This window comes from Hippoglossus stenolepis, chromosome 21 (genome assembly GCF_022539355.2).
Source record: "Hippoglossus stenolepis isolate QCI-W04-F060 chromosome 21, HSTE1.2, whole genome shotgun sequence".
NCBI classification, from domain to species: domain Eukaryota; kingdom Metazoa; phylum Chordata; class Actinopteri; order Pleuronectiformes; family Pleuronectidae; genus Hippoglossus; species Hippoglossus stenolepis.
Genome location: NC_061503.1, coordinates 14,959,581 through 14,975,993, shown reverse-complemented (window position 1 = coordinate 14,975,993; position 16,413 = coordinate 14,959,581). Strand labels below are relative to the sequence as shown.

Below are 16,413 nucleotides of genomic sequence, written 5' to 3'. Positions count from 1 at the left end.
TGAAGTGGCTAAACGTTTACAGCAGGTCAGAACGCGCTATAGCAATCGCTTTGATACTAGAAAGCAGCCAATTCAAGGCATTGAGCTCCTGAGCAAGGCAATTCACCTCAGAGTTTGTACGTCTCTCCAGCAGTTCAAGAGTTATCTGCGCATTTATTCGGTTTCTGGCCTAATTGGGAGTCGCGGTGTGAATATAAAGGAGGGCAAGGCAGTATCAGTGACGCCTTCCTGGCTAAATAAGAGGGAGAAAACGAAATATGTCACCGTGTTGATATACGTTTGGCCTTCATTAGGACTCCCCTGGGTCCAGTTAACAGTGGTTACCCCCCCAATTAGATGAAGAAGAGAAGCTAAGCAGGAACAAATAGGCTCACCAGTGGGACACACACTCATCCTGCCCTGCTATTCCCTTGCAAATTATACGATTTAAGATGGTGGGGAAACAAAAAATGTGCAGACATTTATTTGTGACCTCTTATTGGCCGTGCATGTGCAGTAATTAGCCGAGTAGATAGCTACTCCCACCACTACAGGTTTTGGACTGTTCTCTTTACAAAGAGAAAAGTTAACAACACGAGACAGTTGTGTTGCATGTTGTTTTGACTGTTTTTACTTGTGTGTTTGTGTGTGTGTGACTGACAGCTGGTGGTGGTGGCCTACGACGATGGCGAGCCTTTGAAGGAGAACACAACTCTGGTGGAGATCACAGTCCTCCAGCCCTCCGTCATTCCTGTGTTCACCCAGGAAGAATACAGGTAGGATTAAAACTTAAGCTGTGGTTGATGTGACAACAGCTGTTCTTATTGGTTGTAAAAGTAAGAGCAGCAGACAATAACAGTCTCAGAGGGCTTGTTCGATCACTGGGGGAGGAAAACACACATTTTCCAGCTACTGTTTATAGATTGTTGTAGAAATATCCTATATTTTCACTTAAAGGTATCTGGAACTGATATTTCCTTTATTATTGCTCACAATAATTTTAACAGTACACAATTTATCCTATTTAGATGCAGTATACTTACAAATGTTTTTCACGCACCCATGCTAGTGTTTACATGAATCTAACAAATGGCAATTCCATCATCCATCAGACAAACCCAGAGAATTTATGATCATATGTTGCGTGAGCAGCAATCGTATGGAGTCAGAGAGAAACACACACACGAGCGAAACATCAATGAAAGCATCTTGAACTTTGGGTGTTGCCCAGTGGCTCATGCAGATAAAAACAGAAGATGTGTCTTTCATCTGCTCAATTAATGATTGGGATTAATATTAGTCTGAATTAAATATGGAGAAGGTTTATCGTTCAAAGCACAGAATCTATCAAAGCAAAGAGCACTTCATGCTTCTACAGTATTTCAGTGTGAAGCATTGAAAATATAGAGTCTCGCGAAATCAAACTTCAGAGCAGCGGCTGACAGGTTTTCCAGCTCTTACGTTCACAGACAATAACACAGAAGGTGCTTAGTGTGAACAGCAGGATTCATGTTTGCTCCTACAATTCACTTTCCATTTCCACTCAAATCGTGTGCTTTAGTGTAATGAGATCCCAGTAAGGACTAAAAATAATAGGTATGAACTTTGGCAAGTTTTTAATTAAACGACTGTAAGTTCCATTCAAAACAAATAAGTAGCATAGTGTCAGATTTTTTCGCCGCAGCCGCACACTTTCCACCTTCTGCTGGAAACTCATTAGCAGAAACAAACACTCACCCACCAGTGATATGTAGATCATAAACCAGCAGGAGACAGGAAGTCTGTGGGTTCTTCTTTGTGGCAAATAACAACGATACGTTAGCTGTGAGAAAACTTTTCTCTTTCACTGTGTGATAAGACTGAGGAGATGAAATTAGGGATTTAATTAATGCAACAACAGCAATGCTAAACATACCCATATTAATTGACCTGAACTAATGTAAAACGCATAAAGGATCGAGCCACTCCTTGTAATTGGTGGCCTGGTGGATGCAAGTATTATCCTCTGACTTCTTATAGCACAAGTGGATTTTCAAGTGTTTACGGAAGATTAAATTGAAATGCTGATGCTTTTCTTCAACCTGAAACAGAAGCATTTCCTATGTTTTCTAGCTGCATTGTGTTTCTACAGAAGATCTAAAAAAAAACAATAAAGCTGCTTGCAGACATGCACGAGCTCCAGATGTTTTCCTGAAACTTTCCAGTGCGTCTTTTCTGTGAAAACACAAATGTCCGAGTCAGTTGCTCCGGAAGTTTTCTGGAACTTTACGTGCCAGCCCCCTAGTAAAATGTCAGTAGGCGTTTTGATATCATTTATGCAACAGACACGAAAAAGAAAACAAATATCTCAGAATGAAGAAGAGGTGCCATTTCCTTATGTGTGAAAGGCAAACTGCGGAAAATATCCAGACACAATATTCTGGACATTTTCCAGAGCTCACGTCTGTAAACGATGTGGAGCAGTGATATATTTTGGTGGGAGCACCTCATACCCCCGCACTCGTCTGTTTTGAACTCTCCATAAACCCGGCGGTCACACACTACAAACCCAACCAACATCAATAAATTACTCTCTCACCTCATTTGCAGACACGGCGACACACCTTTACTCTCCAGTCATCATTATAACTCTTCCGGCTGCTGCTTGTTTTATGTGGTCGTGGGGTCGCCTCAGGTTTTCTTTTCTGTGATTGGCCGGGCAGACATCGGGTTAGTGCGAGGTCAAATGTGAAATTGGCCAATCTCTCGTCATCATCTCACTCGTTCTCTGTCTTGATCTGTCTTTCACCAAGTTTTTTACTTATCTTTCTGTCTTGATGTGGCTTATTTTCTACGATACCACAACTTTTGTCATCCTGTTTTTTACTTGCTCCTCCTAAACGTATATTTGTCCCCCTCAGTGACACCAGTGATTAGTTGTTTTTCCATTTGCTTGCTTGTTTCGTCATTTGTCAGACATCCGATTCTTATTGACGCCGTTTATCTGAACCTTTCAAAGTGTCTGCTTTGCTCAAGGCTGTGCCCCTTTGGTGCCGGATTGTCTGAGAGAGCGAAGGTGTTAGTTTGTGTCGCTCTTTTATATCCTCCCCTCTTGTCTGTTGTTTTAAATGCAGAGTATGCGTTTAAGAATTCACTTTAACGTAGCAGACACACTTCTCTTCCGTGCATCGGGTAAAAGCCAGCTACAAGAACCAGCTACTTCTGCCACAACTCAACAGTCTATATTAAATTCAACAACCTTTATTTCAGATTTTATAGAAGCGATTTACAGGTGTTTACCTCCAGGTGCTCCGAGCTCTTTACTCGCACGCCCGAGCACAACCTGCTTTAAGCTAATGGGCTTGTTTGTGAGCAAACGACTACGAGTGTCAATACCGACATATTTTACCTCTTTACAGACGAGATTTCAAGATGTCAAGGTTCGTCTTTTCACGCGCGGCAGGAAAAAAAAGCTCCTGTCTATTTTTAGGAAAAGTGTTAGAGGCAAGAGAGAGAGAGAGAGAGATGTCAGCCAGCCATATAATATTGCATTTATGAATATGTAACACCGCCTCCAGCTACAAGTGTGCGTGTGTGCGTCTGAGAGAGCGCACTATTTGGAAATCTTTGTGTGTTTGTATTTTTGTATTTGTTAATGAACACACAGTTCACATTAATATATGCATGCAGACATTTTTTTTCTGTTTGTGCACTGTAAATGTCCCCGTCTGTGTGTATTTGTCTTGTGTCTCTTTGGTCTTTGGGTGCATGTGTGCGTCGTATTTTGACAGAAAGACAGAGGGAGAGGGGTTTTCGTTCTTCTATTTCCTTGTTGTATTCGCACAGAGTGCAGCCGAGCAGCTTTAGATTAATTATCCAGCTTCATTTAATAAAAAGCTAATCATTGTGCCTGTGTGGTTTTAAGAGCTTACTAATGCAGCTGCGTGATTTTGTGTGATTTTTAACAGACTCGTCTTGTAGCCATGGCCGAGGCTGAATTAGTGATATTGATTCCTGCAATGAAAGAGTGGAGGTGAAACGAGGGAGTCTTTGGAGCCCTTTTTTTGCCCAAGTATACATTTACTGTTTCACTAATTCAATAACATGAATTCCAAATGTCTTTTTAAATCCGATTATTGTTTGGTTATCTGCACATATGTAAACTTTACTCTATAGAGGTTAAATTAGATTAAAAGCTCATATATGCTGAACGAAAAAACGCCTTTTCCGTACTCTGCATCCATTCTGTCTATACTTGTACACGTCTTCTGAAAGCTGAGGATACTGACATAACACACAAAGTCTTTGTGCTGCAGAACAAACCCTTATAGATAAATATTTCATTTTGATCAATGTATTAAATGCTATAAAAAAGCTAAATTAAACCCAACAGATGTTTTAATGCAGAGTGGATTGTATTGACATTAGAGCTCTTGATGATTTGGATTCAGATCATCATGGCACCGTAGCCTGCTGTGCATTTTTACTCTTCTCATCTGGTAAAATGTGAAGTTTGAAGGAGGAAGTGTGTTAAGTCGTTGCAGCAGCAGCAGCAGCAGCAGCAGCAGTAGCAGTGTGCGATCTGAGCAGTGTCTCTCTCACTGTAGGCCCGGCACTGCACCTGCACCATTAGTATGCAGTCAGTGTCACATACACATGAATAGTTATCAGCACCCAGTGGCAATTATCAGCATGAGTCTAAGTGAGCAGAAAGAAAATATTGCCGTCTCAAAGATTATTGAAATCTACAAACCCCCCCCGCCTCCGCCTGTGCATGTTTATGTTTATGTTTACTGTGTCCGCGCCTGTATGTGATTGTGTATCTGTGAATGTAGGTGTCTACCCCCCCCCCCCCCTCTGTTTCCCAACCCCACGCTGTCAAAATGCCTAAAAGCCTGTTACTTTTTTAATGAATCTAATTAGAAGGTGGTGAGAGAGTTAATAGCTGAACACTTCCAAACATCAAAGCTTCGTTTTTAATCAAGAAATTGTGTGATGAAAGACGCCAATATGTTGCTTTGTCTTGCGTCATTACCGCGATAGAGACATCACACCACACCAAAGTCTGTGGATGAATGAGGTTGTATCTGCAGTGATGTACAGTACATGCTCTGTTCAAGAATCACAGGCAGCCTCTCCTCTCCTCCCTCGTCTCTCCATCTTGACATTGTTAAGCCATAGAGAAACTAAGACACACAATGGTCTCATCAGTCTTCAGGACTGTTTTAGTGTTTCACATGCGTGGGACAACAGCAATTAAGCCGTTTTCAGACGTGACCTCAGGGAGAATCAGGAGAATTGGCTACGGAGTTTACCCAGAGTCTGACTTTCACACATGCACAACGCAGCGGGGGGGTTCTCTGCACAGACGCGTTCACAACAGCAGCAAATCCTCTGCATTATTCAGGCGAGAGGTGGAGCAGCCGGGTGCAGCAGACAGAAACTACGGGAGCGTCTCACTCTGATATTTGGGTTCACACATGCAAGTCCTGCGAGTCCAGTGCAGCTTAAGACTGCTGACTCGGTACCTTATATGGCTGTAGTGTGAAACAGCCAAGAACACAAGAGCAACCAGGGTAGAACCTTGAGGTGCTCCAACAATGTTCAAACCCAGAAAGGAAAAGGAAAAGCACATTGCCAGTTTTTTCCTTCCACTGTTTGTAATGATCACATGTAAGGGATCAGAATTATTCATGGTCGTTTGATACATTACCTCATCCCTGACCATCATTTATTTTTTAATATGTGCAGGTACACATATACAGTCAGTATTCTTTGAGACTTCCCCCTTTCGGATGCTGGATCTAAATAATATTTTTCTCTACTTTTCACATCTGCCCTCTTTTTGTTCCTTCCTTCCTGACGTACTGTCAGTTTATGAAGCCAACACCCTCTTTCATCTGTTGGAAACTATCTACTTTCAAATTAAACCTCCTTATCTGCCAGAATTAATAAAGTCCCAGAAGCCCTTAGACATCTCGACTACGAGATAAATGCGTCATCGCCCCAACGTGCGTCAAAACAAGAACGTCCGATGTGCATTTCTGTGAATCTGCTAAATGTCTAAACCATTCAGGTTACTTTGTGCTGTTGGTGCACACAAACAGTCAAGTACACATGGAATGCTCCTGGCAATGTTACAACTGTGACAACAAACAGCAAACAACCACGGTGTTATTTATAAAAATACTTTCAGCCGGGAGACGGAGAGAGAGAGGAGGAGGAGGGAGGTGTAGAAGAGAGAAAGAACGGCAGATAGAGGAAGATGTTTGGAGAGGATTGTGGAGAGAGGCAATTCAGACAAAGTTAAATAGAGGAGGGAGAGGACACAGGAAATACTACAGGGAAAGTTTCACGTAAAGAAAGTGTACACAGGCAGATCAACATACAGACATAAAGGTCTTTAAAGTGACAGACGGGCTGACAGACTGAAGAAGATCGAGGCAAACAAGCAGAGAAAGAGGTTAAGACTCGAACAGGGAAGCAGATGGACACTCAAACATTCAGTCAGACTGATAAGCAGGCGCACTGGCACCATGAGCGTTCTGCTGGCCTGATGGATCGACATGTTCAGAGTCAGCAGTCAGTCAGGTGGACGGACGTCTCAGCACACGTGTCTGTTGCATATCTAACCTCTCTGCTCTTTTGTTGTTGCTGCCGTGTGTGCGAGTCTTCTTCACTACACTCTTCTAATTTTAATTAATTGGGGGGACGTTGACGTGGATGATGGGTGACAGATGGCGACAGAGTCTTTATCCAGCAGATATTCAGTAACAGCTCAACGGTACAAAGTATTTTAACCTTTTGAATACCACCCAATCTTGAGCGATACTTTTTTTAGGTGTTTTAGGTTCAGATGAAATTTTACCTCATCTCTATGAACGGCTGAAGAATGAAAAGTCTGATAGCCGATGAATTTCAGCCCCTGTTTTGCCTCTTTTGCTCTCAAATTCACATGCAGAATCTATTTATAGAGATTAAATACCACATGGACACTAAAGCTGCAGCGGGTGAGAGCTCTGTCAGATCAAACTGCATACATGCATGCGTGGGTTGTGTCTGATAAATAATAAACCTCTTACAAAAAGCATTTGCGATGTTTAGTGGTTTGAGTTCATGCAGCTGTTTCTGCAGGTTTGCATGACCTCAAACCAAAATGTCACTAGTGAAACGAGCCAGCCTCCCTCACCTCCTCCCTTTTGAACAGGTCCATGTTGTTCCACTGGACGCTGGTTATCTCTTTCACAGCTGTACAGACAGTTTACATTGTGTTTGCAATCCAATTTCCAAATCCAACAGATCAAAGAAATAAAAAAACTCAAATTCAGACACCTCTATCAGAACGATTGCTGACGGTGTTACACAACATACAGTGTGTTGCTCTGAAAGGTCGGCTACTGTTAAGTCCTGTGCTGGAGCTTGAAATTACGTTGATCTCTAGTCGGTGAAGAAGAGCCACAGAGCAGCGTGACCACAGACACGGGGAAGAAAAGCTATGATTCGTAATGTGTTTACATGGCGGCACATTGCTGAGCCTAAATGTAGACGTTACTTCCCAGATCCTCCGATGAGATGTGTTGTTTGGTCCCGTTTCAGTGGACAGGCTGTTGTACTACCGCTGTCTGCTGGGGCTCCGCTGTCACACTTACTCATTCATTCATTTTTCTCCACGTCACTTAATGTTGGTCTCCCTCCGAAGCTTCGATGAGTAGTGTCTACATAAGATGCTTAACGTGTGATGACACTTTATAAAATAAAGTTATATATATATACTGTCGTGTTACCTGACAGAGCAAATTTGCAGGTTTTCATACTCCCACAGACAAGTAGGACTTAATTAATGAAATGAATGGACACACTGAAAAAGACGAATCTGGCCAGAATAATCTGACACAGAGACCCAATTAATGTCTTAAATTACTGCATACTAATATAAATGTGAGCCTTTAAAGTTCAGAGCAGCCTAAAGACAAACGCAGACAGCTTGTGAGACAAAATAGCACTTGCAGCTTTTGAATGAGTCATTTTGTTTCCCTGCCGGCGACAGCTAGTGGCTGGAGGAAATGTGTTTTTCGTGTTGTCCGTCTTTGTGCCCATTTCTTATGAACTTGAAACCTCAAGAACACCTGGAGAGAATTTCTTTAAACCAGTTGCACATAAGAAAGTGATTCGAAATTTTGGTTGTCAAAGGTTGAGGTCACTGTGACTTTGTGAATGCGACGTTTCAGGAACTCAAATTTGGTACAAATGTTCACTTGGTCTCACAGATGAACTGATTCGTTTAAGGAGGTCACAGTAACTTCGTCTTCTGGTGAACATGAAACATCAGGATCACCTGTATTTCATTACACCTGCCTCAGACATTCATTTGGACTCTAGAAAGAGTCCAGAAAAATGTATCTAGTCTGAAACTGCAGCTACTTCATATGGCAAGAGCATCAAGTGGGAAACATTAAGTGTTGGTCTTCACCTGAAGTAGTCAGATTGTCTCTGAGACACAAGTAAACACTTCAAGTAATACTCGTGTATCTTCAGCTGGATGAAGGCCTAACAGTCCCAACACTCAGAGTCCATTATTCACTTGTAATCCAATTGGAAAAAATTGCCGTAAAATCTCTCGCTGTTTTCTTTGTACTAGTAATTCAAGGTTGTTCCACTTCCAGTTGACAATTAAAACAAAACTCTTAAACATAGAGTGAGAACAGGGACATGAAGATGTGGAGAAATAAAGGCTGTCACGCTCGCTGGGTGAACACGGCAACGGCAGAATCTGTTTAAGGGATACAGAGGGAGATGTAACACCAGAGAGAGTGATGGACAGAACATAGTGGAGCGACGTAGTGGGTGAAGCAATGTGGCAAAATGGAGGGAACGGAAAGATGACTTTTGAATATGCAGACAGTGCTGAGCAGAAATATGAAAGAGAGGAAAAAATAGATGTGTTACATGTCCTGACAACTGTAATAAAGTCAGCAACATTGGCTCTTCGCCACACTAGTTTAACTAAGGCATCTGCTCTTATGTTAAATTAAAACTAATCTACATCTAAACCTCGTTTTTATCGATGCTGGTGCTGTAAAACACCTGCCTCATCAGAAAACTGTTTGGATTCCGACCAGCTTGGCTCCACAAGCTCTTTTAAATTTGCAGGAACGTGTTAGCTGAAAAGTGAAGCCCCCCCCGTTACCGAACTGCAGGACGCCTGCAAAGGTGATTACTCCAGGCAGTTTAGACGCCTCGCTCAACGCTCGCCCAATGAAAATCCTACAGTCAATTAGCAAACCTCTGGAAAGGGAGAGGAAGTGGGAGCAGGTAGGTCTGGTGGAATCTGTGAAAGATCAGCGTCTCAGGCTGCTGACCGCTAGTTGTGATGATATATAGGGTGATATATACACCTTATATACATCCCTACATATTCTGTCTTTCCTTTTTTACACTTTCATTTTTCGCCATGGATTCATTCCGGGACCGACTTCCTTCCATCTCTTCCGTCTGTTTGACAGCCATCTTTCTGCAGTGTGGCCGTTCCAATCAGCTATTGGGACATGATCTGACCGAGATTTGGATTTTAATTTAGGAATTCACAAGATTCTGCCAGATCAGCTGCCGTTTGAGGAAATCAGTTTGAGGATGCTCAACCTGATGGATGTCTTGTGTGTGAGGTTTTCTTTTAGTTCCCTCCACCGAGGAAGTAATGTTTTCAGTCTTGCCTGTTTCATGATTGGTATATATATGTTTGTTTGATCGTTAGCAAGATTAAGCAAAAACTACAGGACAAAACTTGGCGGACGGATGCGGTACAGGTCAGGGAACAACCCTTTACATTTTCATGCGGAACTGGATCAGGGGGCATTCCCATGAATTTCCGTTCTTTAATATTAGGACATTAGGCATTTTTTTTTTGTCATTAACACTGATTTCCGAGGGAATAATTCATGGATTTTGAAGAAAAAAATAAATCAGGCAAGCTTAGGGGACTAATATCAATGAGTGTGTGACATTTGGTGCAGCATGATTGAATTTAAGGGGACTCTTGGGCATAGGTATGTGCAGTGAGTGCCAATCTAGTCTTAATCCGTTTTAATCAGATTTTCAACTCTCAAAAGATCTATTCTTTAATTGAATAACCTATTATAATATTAGATAAGATTAGATCTTTTTTTTTTACAGGTTTTGGAAAACAGCAGTAACAATGCTGTGATACAAATACACACGAATTTGCTGAAAATCAAACGACATTGTGCTCATACCCCATTTGTCTATCAGTCTATGTTCTTTTGTTCTTGCTTTCCATTCCAAGTAACTTTATACAAAGTAACTACAGTAATCTGTCAACAGATAAAACCTATGGTTCATGTAGCATTCAGGGTTAATTGTATGTCAAAGCTGAGATAACAATGAAAATAGTCTGCTAATGTTAGCTGATAGAATTTGACCTATTTGATTGCTGTCTTCCAGGCACAGCCTCCCACACTGAGTACAGTGTGTCACACTGTGGATCAAACATGGCTGTCATGTCAGAAAGACAGACTTTACGAGGAGGCGTTGGCAGAGCCCAATAAAACCAGAGCAGTGTTCGGCACAAAGGAAGGATTTTGTAGTTTTGTGCAGACGAGGAGACAGGGAGAGAGAGCCAGAGATTAAAAGAAGTGACAGAATCGTAGTAAGAGAAAAGGGAGGCATGAGAACCAGCGGTGCGTGTGAGGAGGGACAGACAGGATAATGACAAAGGAGGAAGATGACGTCTCCTGAAGACACGGAGCTGAATGAAACAGGTTATAACACAAATGAGGGAGACAAATGAATGACAGGGGCTATAAGACAAAGAGCCAGAGAGACGAGGATATTGGTGCCAACATTTATCACCGTCGCCATTATTCTGTCTCTCCCTTCACAAGCTACAACTCTGAGAACCCTCTCACAGCCCTGTTAAGATTTAGTCTACATTCATGTGTGTGTGTGCCATCAATTTCCCCGTGTGTACAAAAACTCACACTGTTTTTCAATAGACTCAAGGTTAATCTTTCATGAGCTTTAGGGTTAATATTTTAACGTTAATGGTAGAACTATGACGACATTTCAGTTGGAATCAGCCTCGGGAGAATTTAATAAGAGACGACACAATGTCTTCACAGCAGTTGTAGTGGAAGTTTGTGTGTATTTGTGTGTGTTTCTGTTGTTATCAGTATCAGCCCAGCTTGTTGTAGTTAGGACAGCAATGATTATGTGGAGCCAGGGGGGGGGACAGGTGCTTGACAATGTGTGTGTCTGTGTGTGTGTGTAGGTGTGTTTTTATCTATACTACATGTCCTATACACGTGCAGTCTTGTCTGTATGTGTGTTTGACCTATCTATGAGTAATTTAGTGTGCAACGGTATGATTGTACTGTGTGTGTGTGTGTGTGTGTGTGTGTGTGTGTGTGTGTGTGTGTGTGTGTGTGTGTGTGTGTGTGTGTGTGTGTGTGTGTGTGTGTGTGTGTGTGTGTGTGTGTGTGTGTGTGTGTGTGTGTGTGGGGCGCATCATCTCCTCTGTGCTCCTTCAGCCTGTCAAGGATCCATTGTGGAGACGGAGGATAGAGGAATGGATAACAATTGGGGCTGAGGTCTGCTGGGATGTTCGCTGGAAGCAGCAGCCTGAGGGGAAGGAGGGAATGGGGGAGGTTAGGTAAAGATGGAGAAAGGAGAAGATTTGGCTGAAGGTGGAGGAGGAACGAAACGTAGACGGCTGTGAATGGAGTGAGTGTAAATGGGAAATAAAATGGAGAAAAACAGAGAATTTTTATATTAGATAAAGAGGAACAGGGAATACTATAGCGAGAGGAGGGCGATGCAATTACTTCATGTTTCCAAGTTATTGCACTTCTACAAAACATGTACAGATTCATTAATGGAGCTTGTATGAGCTGCTGCTGCAGATTCATTATCTATTACAACACGGGCACTTACATGTTGACTTCATGAAGCTTCCTCTCATAAGTCGTTACCTAATATTTGTCTTTCCAGCGATTGCACCAGAAAACAAACCTTTCAGGAGCTGAGGGGGTTTAGTACCAACCATGAAAATATGACGCCACATGTTTGAATCCTGCCCACAACCATTGTGAGCCCGTCCTCGCTTTTCTTATTTCACATCAACTCTTCACTGTACGTTAATGACCAGGATGAGACTGCACAGTACACAGTTTCATTATAGCCATTTTGTATTTCACAATGAGAAAAGCACTTTCGTAAATGATTAAAATTGATGGCAGCGTTTATTCAAATCAAAACGTTCGGTAAAAAATATCTATTTTATATACAGAGAGCGACTTAAACTGCATCACTCAACAGAGTATTTATCCATAAAATCTATATTCACTCAAGTTTTTTTTACATATTTTCTTGGAGCAGAGCTGTGGTTGAGCATGTGGTTAGAGAATCTACTGCCAGTGCCTGAAGTTACACTCACACACGTGCACACTGCACCATCTTGCTTCCATTTATCACCTCATGGTTACTTGATAGCTCAGCCAGTTGGTAGCCCTTGTTATAATGCTTAGCCAGCTGTGACAGTTGGCCTAATGGACTGGACTGGCTTTGAGAGTGGGCAAATTTTTTAAGAAAATCAGGGAAATCCCTGCAGCAGATTGACCGAGAGGCAGGTGGACAAAAACAAACCCTTGCCCAGGTTCTTTGTGAAAGCTATTGATATTCACCAAATTTGTTTTCCTGTCCTCCCAGTTAAAATTGTATTTCCCCTATAGAAAACAACCAAACTACTGGCCAAGATAAAAGTGTCATAGAGACAAGAGTAATGAAACTATTTTCTTTTTAAGTATGTGAAGTTTTTCATCTGATCCACTCTCTTTTCCCACAGCACAAGCGTAGCGCTGTTATTTCAGAACCATGGACAGCTCTGTTTGTTGTGTGGCGTGATTTATTCATTCGATTTGAACATCAAAGAACACAAACAAGTTACAATAGTTACTACACAACAGTTCAGGAATAACTAACAAGTGGAATGAAAGAACTGCTGAGGGTGAATTATTTAAACTGAAACGATGTAAAAGTAAATCTGTCTGTAATGACTAAACTAAACATCTTTGACTCTACTTGTTATGCTATGATTATTGAACTAGTTTTCTCAAATTTAAGTGATGTACAGTGTAGCTCTCACTATTTTCAGCCTTTTTCTGAAACCTACCCCACACTGATACTCTTGGCGTGTGAACACTGCTTAAATATATTTAACATTTGGGGGTAAAGTCGAGGTAGAAAAAAGCAGTCAGCATGAAGTGCTAAAAAAACATTTGGACGTGCTTGATAGATTTAACTCACAGTTGTATTTAACTTGCCAAATTGCAGTCGACCCTCCTGAGGAGGTGGGCCCACAGCCTCCGTTTGCATATTTAATTTTCTTATCGGTTGATATTGATTGACTGATCCGTTCCCAGGTTTGCACCAGTGAGCGAGGAGGCTGATGTTGGGACTCCGGTGGGAGTCATTGTGGCAGCTGCTGTCAATCAAACTATCGTGTACTCCATCATTGAAGGCAACGAGGGAGGTGAGTATACTCAGAGCTGTTTATATGCAGAGCTGCAGCGCTGTGGCTTTACTGCCTGGCTGTGACTGCTGATAAAGTAGCTGGTGAGTTTTTACAATTAAGTTATGAACATTTGACTGCGATTGTCACCCGGCAAAATAAACGAACATTTCACTTTCTTGTCGGTGTGTCACGCGATGTGGACGCTTTGTCGCTATTTTAATAACTCCAAGTAATAGGTTTCAGATTATGTTGCTTTTTCTGCTTCCTCAAATTCAGTCTGAAAACGTCTCTCTGCTCTACCTCCCTGTCACTCTGTTAAACTATAGTATCCTCTTACTATGCAACTGGTATATACAAGAAAGAAAAGAATCACTGCCTCCCTCTTTGACCTTACTCTCTTATGCTTCGCTCTGTGCCTTTCATCCTCACTCCCTCACCCCCGCTCTGTCTCTCTTCACCGCTCCGTCTCCCGGGCTCTGCAGGGGTGTTCGCATTAAACGAAACAACGGGAGTGATTTCCACTGCCAAGCCTCTGGACTACGAGGCCAATTCCAGCTACGTTCTGAGGGTAGAGGCCAACTCCATGAGGGTGGTGTCCTCCAACCTCCGAGTCCCATCGAAGAGTAAGTGAGCGCCCGTCGTGTTTGAACTCTCCTCCTCTAAGATGCCACGACTGGCATCGGGGTTGCGTCACCGCAGATATCACTGATCTTTCTCCGCTCTATTTACACACACACACACACACACTGACGGATTAGAAAAACAACAGTGCACTACCCACTACGTGATATTAGGATAATATTGCCTCAGGCTTCCTCTTTCTCTGCACGCTCTGTCACTCACACTCTCATTTTCATTCTCTCTCTCTCTCTCTCTCTCTCTCTCTCTCTCTCTCTCTCTCTCTCTCTCTCTCTCTCTCTCTCTCTCTCTACTTTTACCTTATACAAGTTCTCTGAAAGTGTTTCTTGTCTTTTCAGTTTAATGTCTTGGAGGATACGTTATATTTGACCTTGGCTGTTGTTACCTTTCAAACAGCGACTCCTCTCTCTCCTCTCTCCTTGCTCTTTTAAAACCTGTAGGCCACATGTTTTTGTTTTAAGCTCTTTGCCTTTCTTCACTTGAAAAGATGCGTCTCAGATGCATTGTCGTTTTGCAAATATGTCAGTACCGATACATTGATGCCAAAAACCTAATTAAAAGTAACAACTTTTCAACTACTTAAGTAACTACTGAAATGTGCTTCATAAAAATATGTACAAAGAGTAAGTTGAATAGAATTTGTTCCCCTGTGACTGATTATATCCTTATATAATATATACATTATTAGATTGTTCCATACCACTGCAGAAATAAAGACAGATGACATGACAGCTCCCAAAAATGAGGCAAAATCACCTGGATCACCCCCTGGTGGATATCGAGAGTATATACCTAGTAGGAACCTCCTCCATGTTAGCAGACAGGACATGGACCAAACAAAAAATTGTGTTAAATACATGTTTTCCCACATGTAATGATTTCAGTCATTGTAGGTAGTTATTCATGTTTCTTTTACTTTTAAACTGAACCTGTGATAAACTCATGAGTCTTTCATTTTGTTTTTTGTTTTCTTCCTTTGTGTGAATCAATCTTTCTTGTCTAACATTTCTATCCCAGTTTCACTTAATCCAAAAATGAATTTGTTCACACTTTTAATTGTTATTATATCCAAAGTGAAAATGTCTCTAATTAGTCTCAACTCTTTTTCTTCTTTCTCTCTTCCCGCCTCTTCTTTCCACTGCTCCTCTTCCTCTCTGTTTGCTCTTTCTTCCATTCAAAACATTTCAGCATTCTTCTTAACTGATGCTCGGCTTCCCGGGTTTCTCCTTTCTTCTTTAATTACAGTGTTTTACAATATGCTGCTCTCATTTCATCCAAGCCATTTGAATTGAAACATTCTGTAGGGATTAAAACTGCAAATCATTGTAGTGATTAGCAAATCTCCCTCAATTCTATTTGGTATGCATTTTAATCAGGCAGCAAATCAATAGGATTCGAACAATGTGTTAATCCAGTTTCTAACTCAAGTGAAGGTTGGAATTGTAAACAGACATTTCGGTATGGTGTCTCTGGGATGGCTGCTGTAGATAAGCAGATTAACGTCTGCATCTGCTTGTTTGTTTGTATTTTTCTCTTTACGTGCCAATGGTGTTTTTGTTTTCCATTTGTTTGTCTCGGAGTAAAAACTTGAGCGGTTCACAATCCGGGGATTTGTTCTTTCTTTCTCGACATGTGATCCTTTTTCTTTATTGTGTCACAGTTTCCCTGTCGCTGTGATTCAAAACTCTGTTATTGGCCAGATAAAGAGTGGGAGTGGGAGTCACTCCCAGTTGCAGTCAGTGCAGATGAATGACAGAGGCTCATTTGAGCAGCGCTTTGTCTTATTCTGAATAAGATAAACAAGTTTTAATTACAGGAGTAATTACATTTTGCTGTAGATTGTTGCTTTGCGGCTTCTATGGCTCCACTTTCTCCTGTTGTAACAAAAACAATCGAATTGACCATTTCCGCCCTTTTTTTTTGCATCAAATGACTAATTATCACAGAACTTATCTGAAAACTTGAACATCAGTGAGATGATCTTAAAATTACAGTTTACTTAGACTTTTTATTTTGGTCCATGTCCCATTCACTAACATGAAAGAGGAGGGGGTTTATGACCTATACTGCAGACAGCCACTAGGGGCAATCTAGATGATTTGGCTTCACTCTTGTGCAGCTGTCACGTCGTCCATCTGTCTCACAGTCAGTGGTCCAATTCAAAACGCTACAGTCCAACTGAGGCAACATTTGGACATAAATCTTGGCCTAGACGTTAGTTTTTGAGGGCTCAACTTGGAAAGGGCAGTCGATCTGTTGACAGCAATATTGTCAATATTTATGACCAGTGA

The 16,413-nt window shown here is 41.6% G+C and overlaps 1 protein-coding gene across 8 annotated transcripts in view; it reads left to right on the top strand.

The window, feature by feature from the left end:
- LOC118100961 (protocadherin-15) overlaps positions 1-16,413 on the top strand; it is a 133,423-nt gene that overhangs the window by 85,884 nt on the left and 31,126 nt on the right. For all 8 annotated transcript variants that reach the window (XR_007032321.1, XR_007032320.1, XR_007032318.1 and 5 more), the window contains exons 26-28: positions 643-755; positions 13,392-13,501; positions 13,966-14,106. Coding sequence is in view for 4 of the 8 variants with exons in the window: in XM_035146520.2 (XP_035002411.2) it covers positions 643-755; positions 13,392-13,501; positions 13,966-14,106 (364 nt within the window). In the remaining 4 variants the exon portion in view is untranslated. The remainder of the gene's footprint in view (positions 1-642; positions 756-13,391; positions 13,502-13,965; positions 14,107-16,413) is intronic.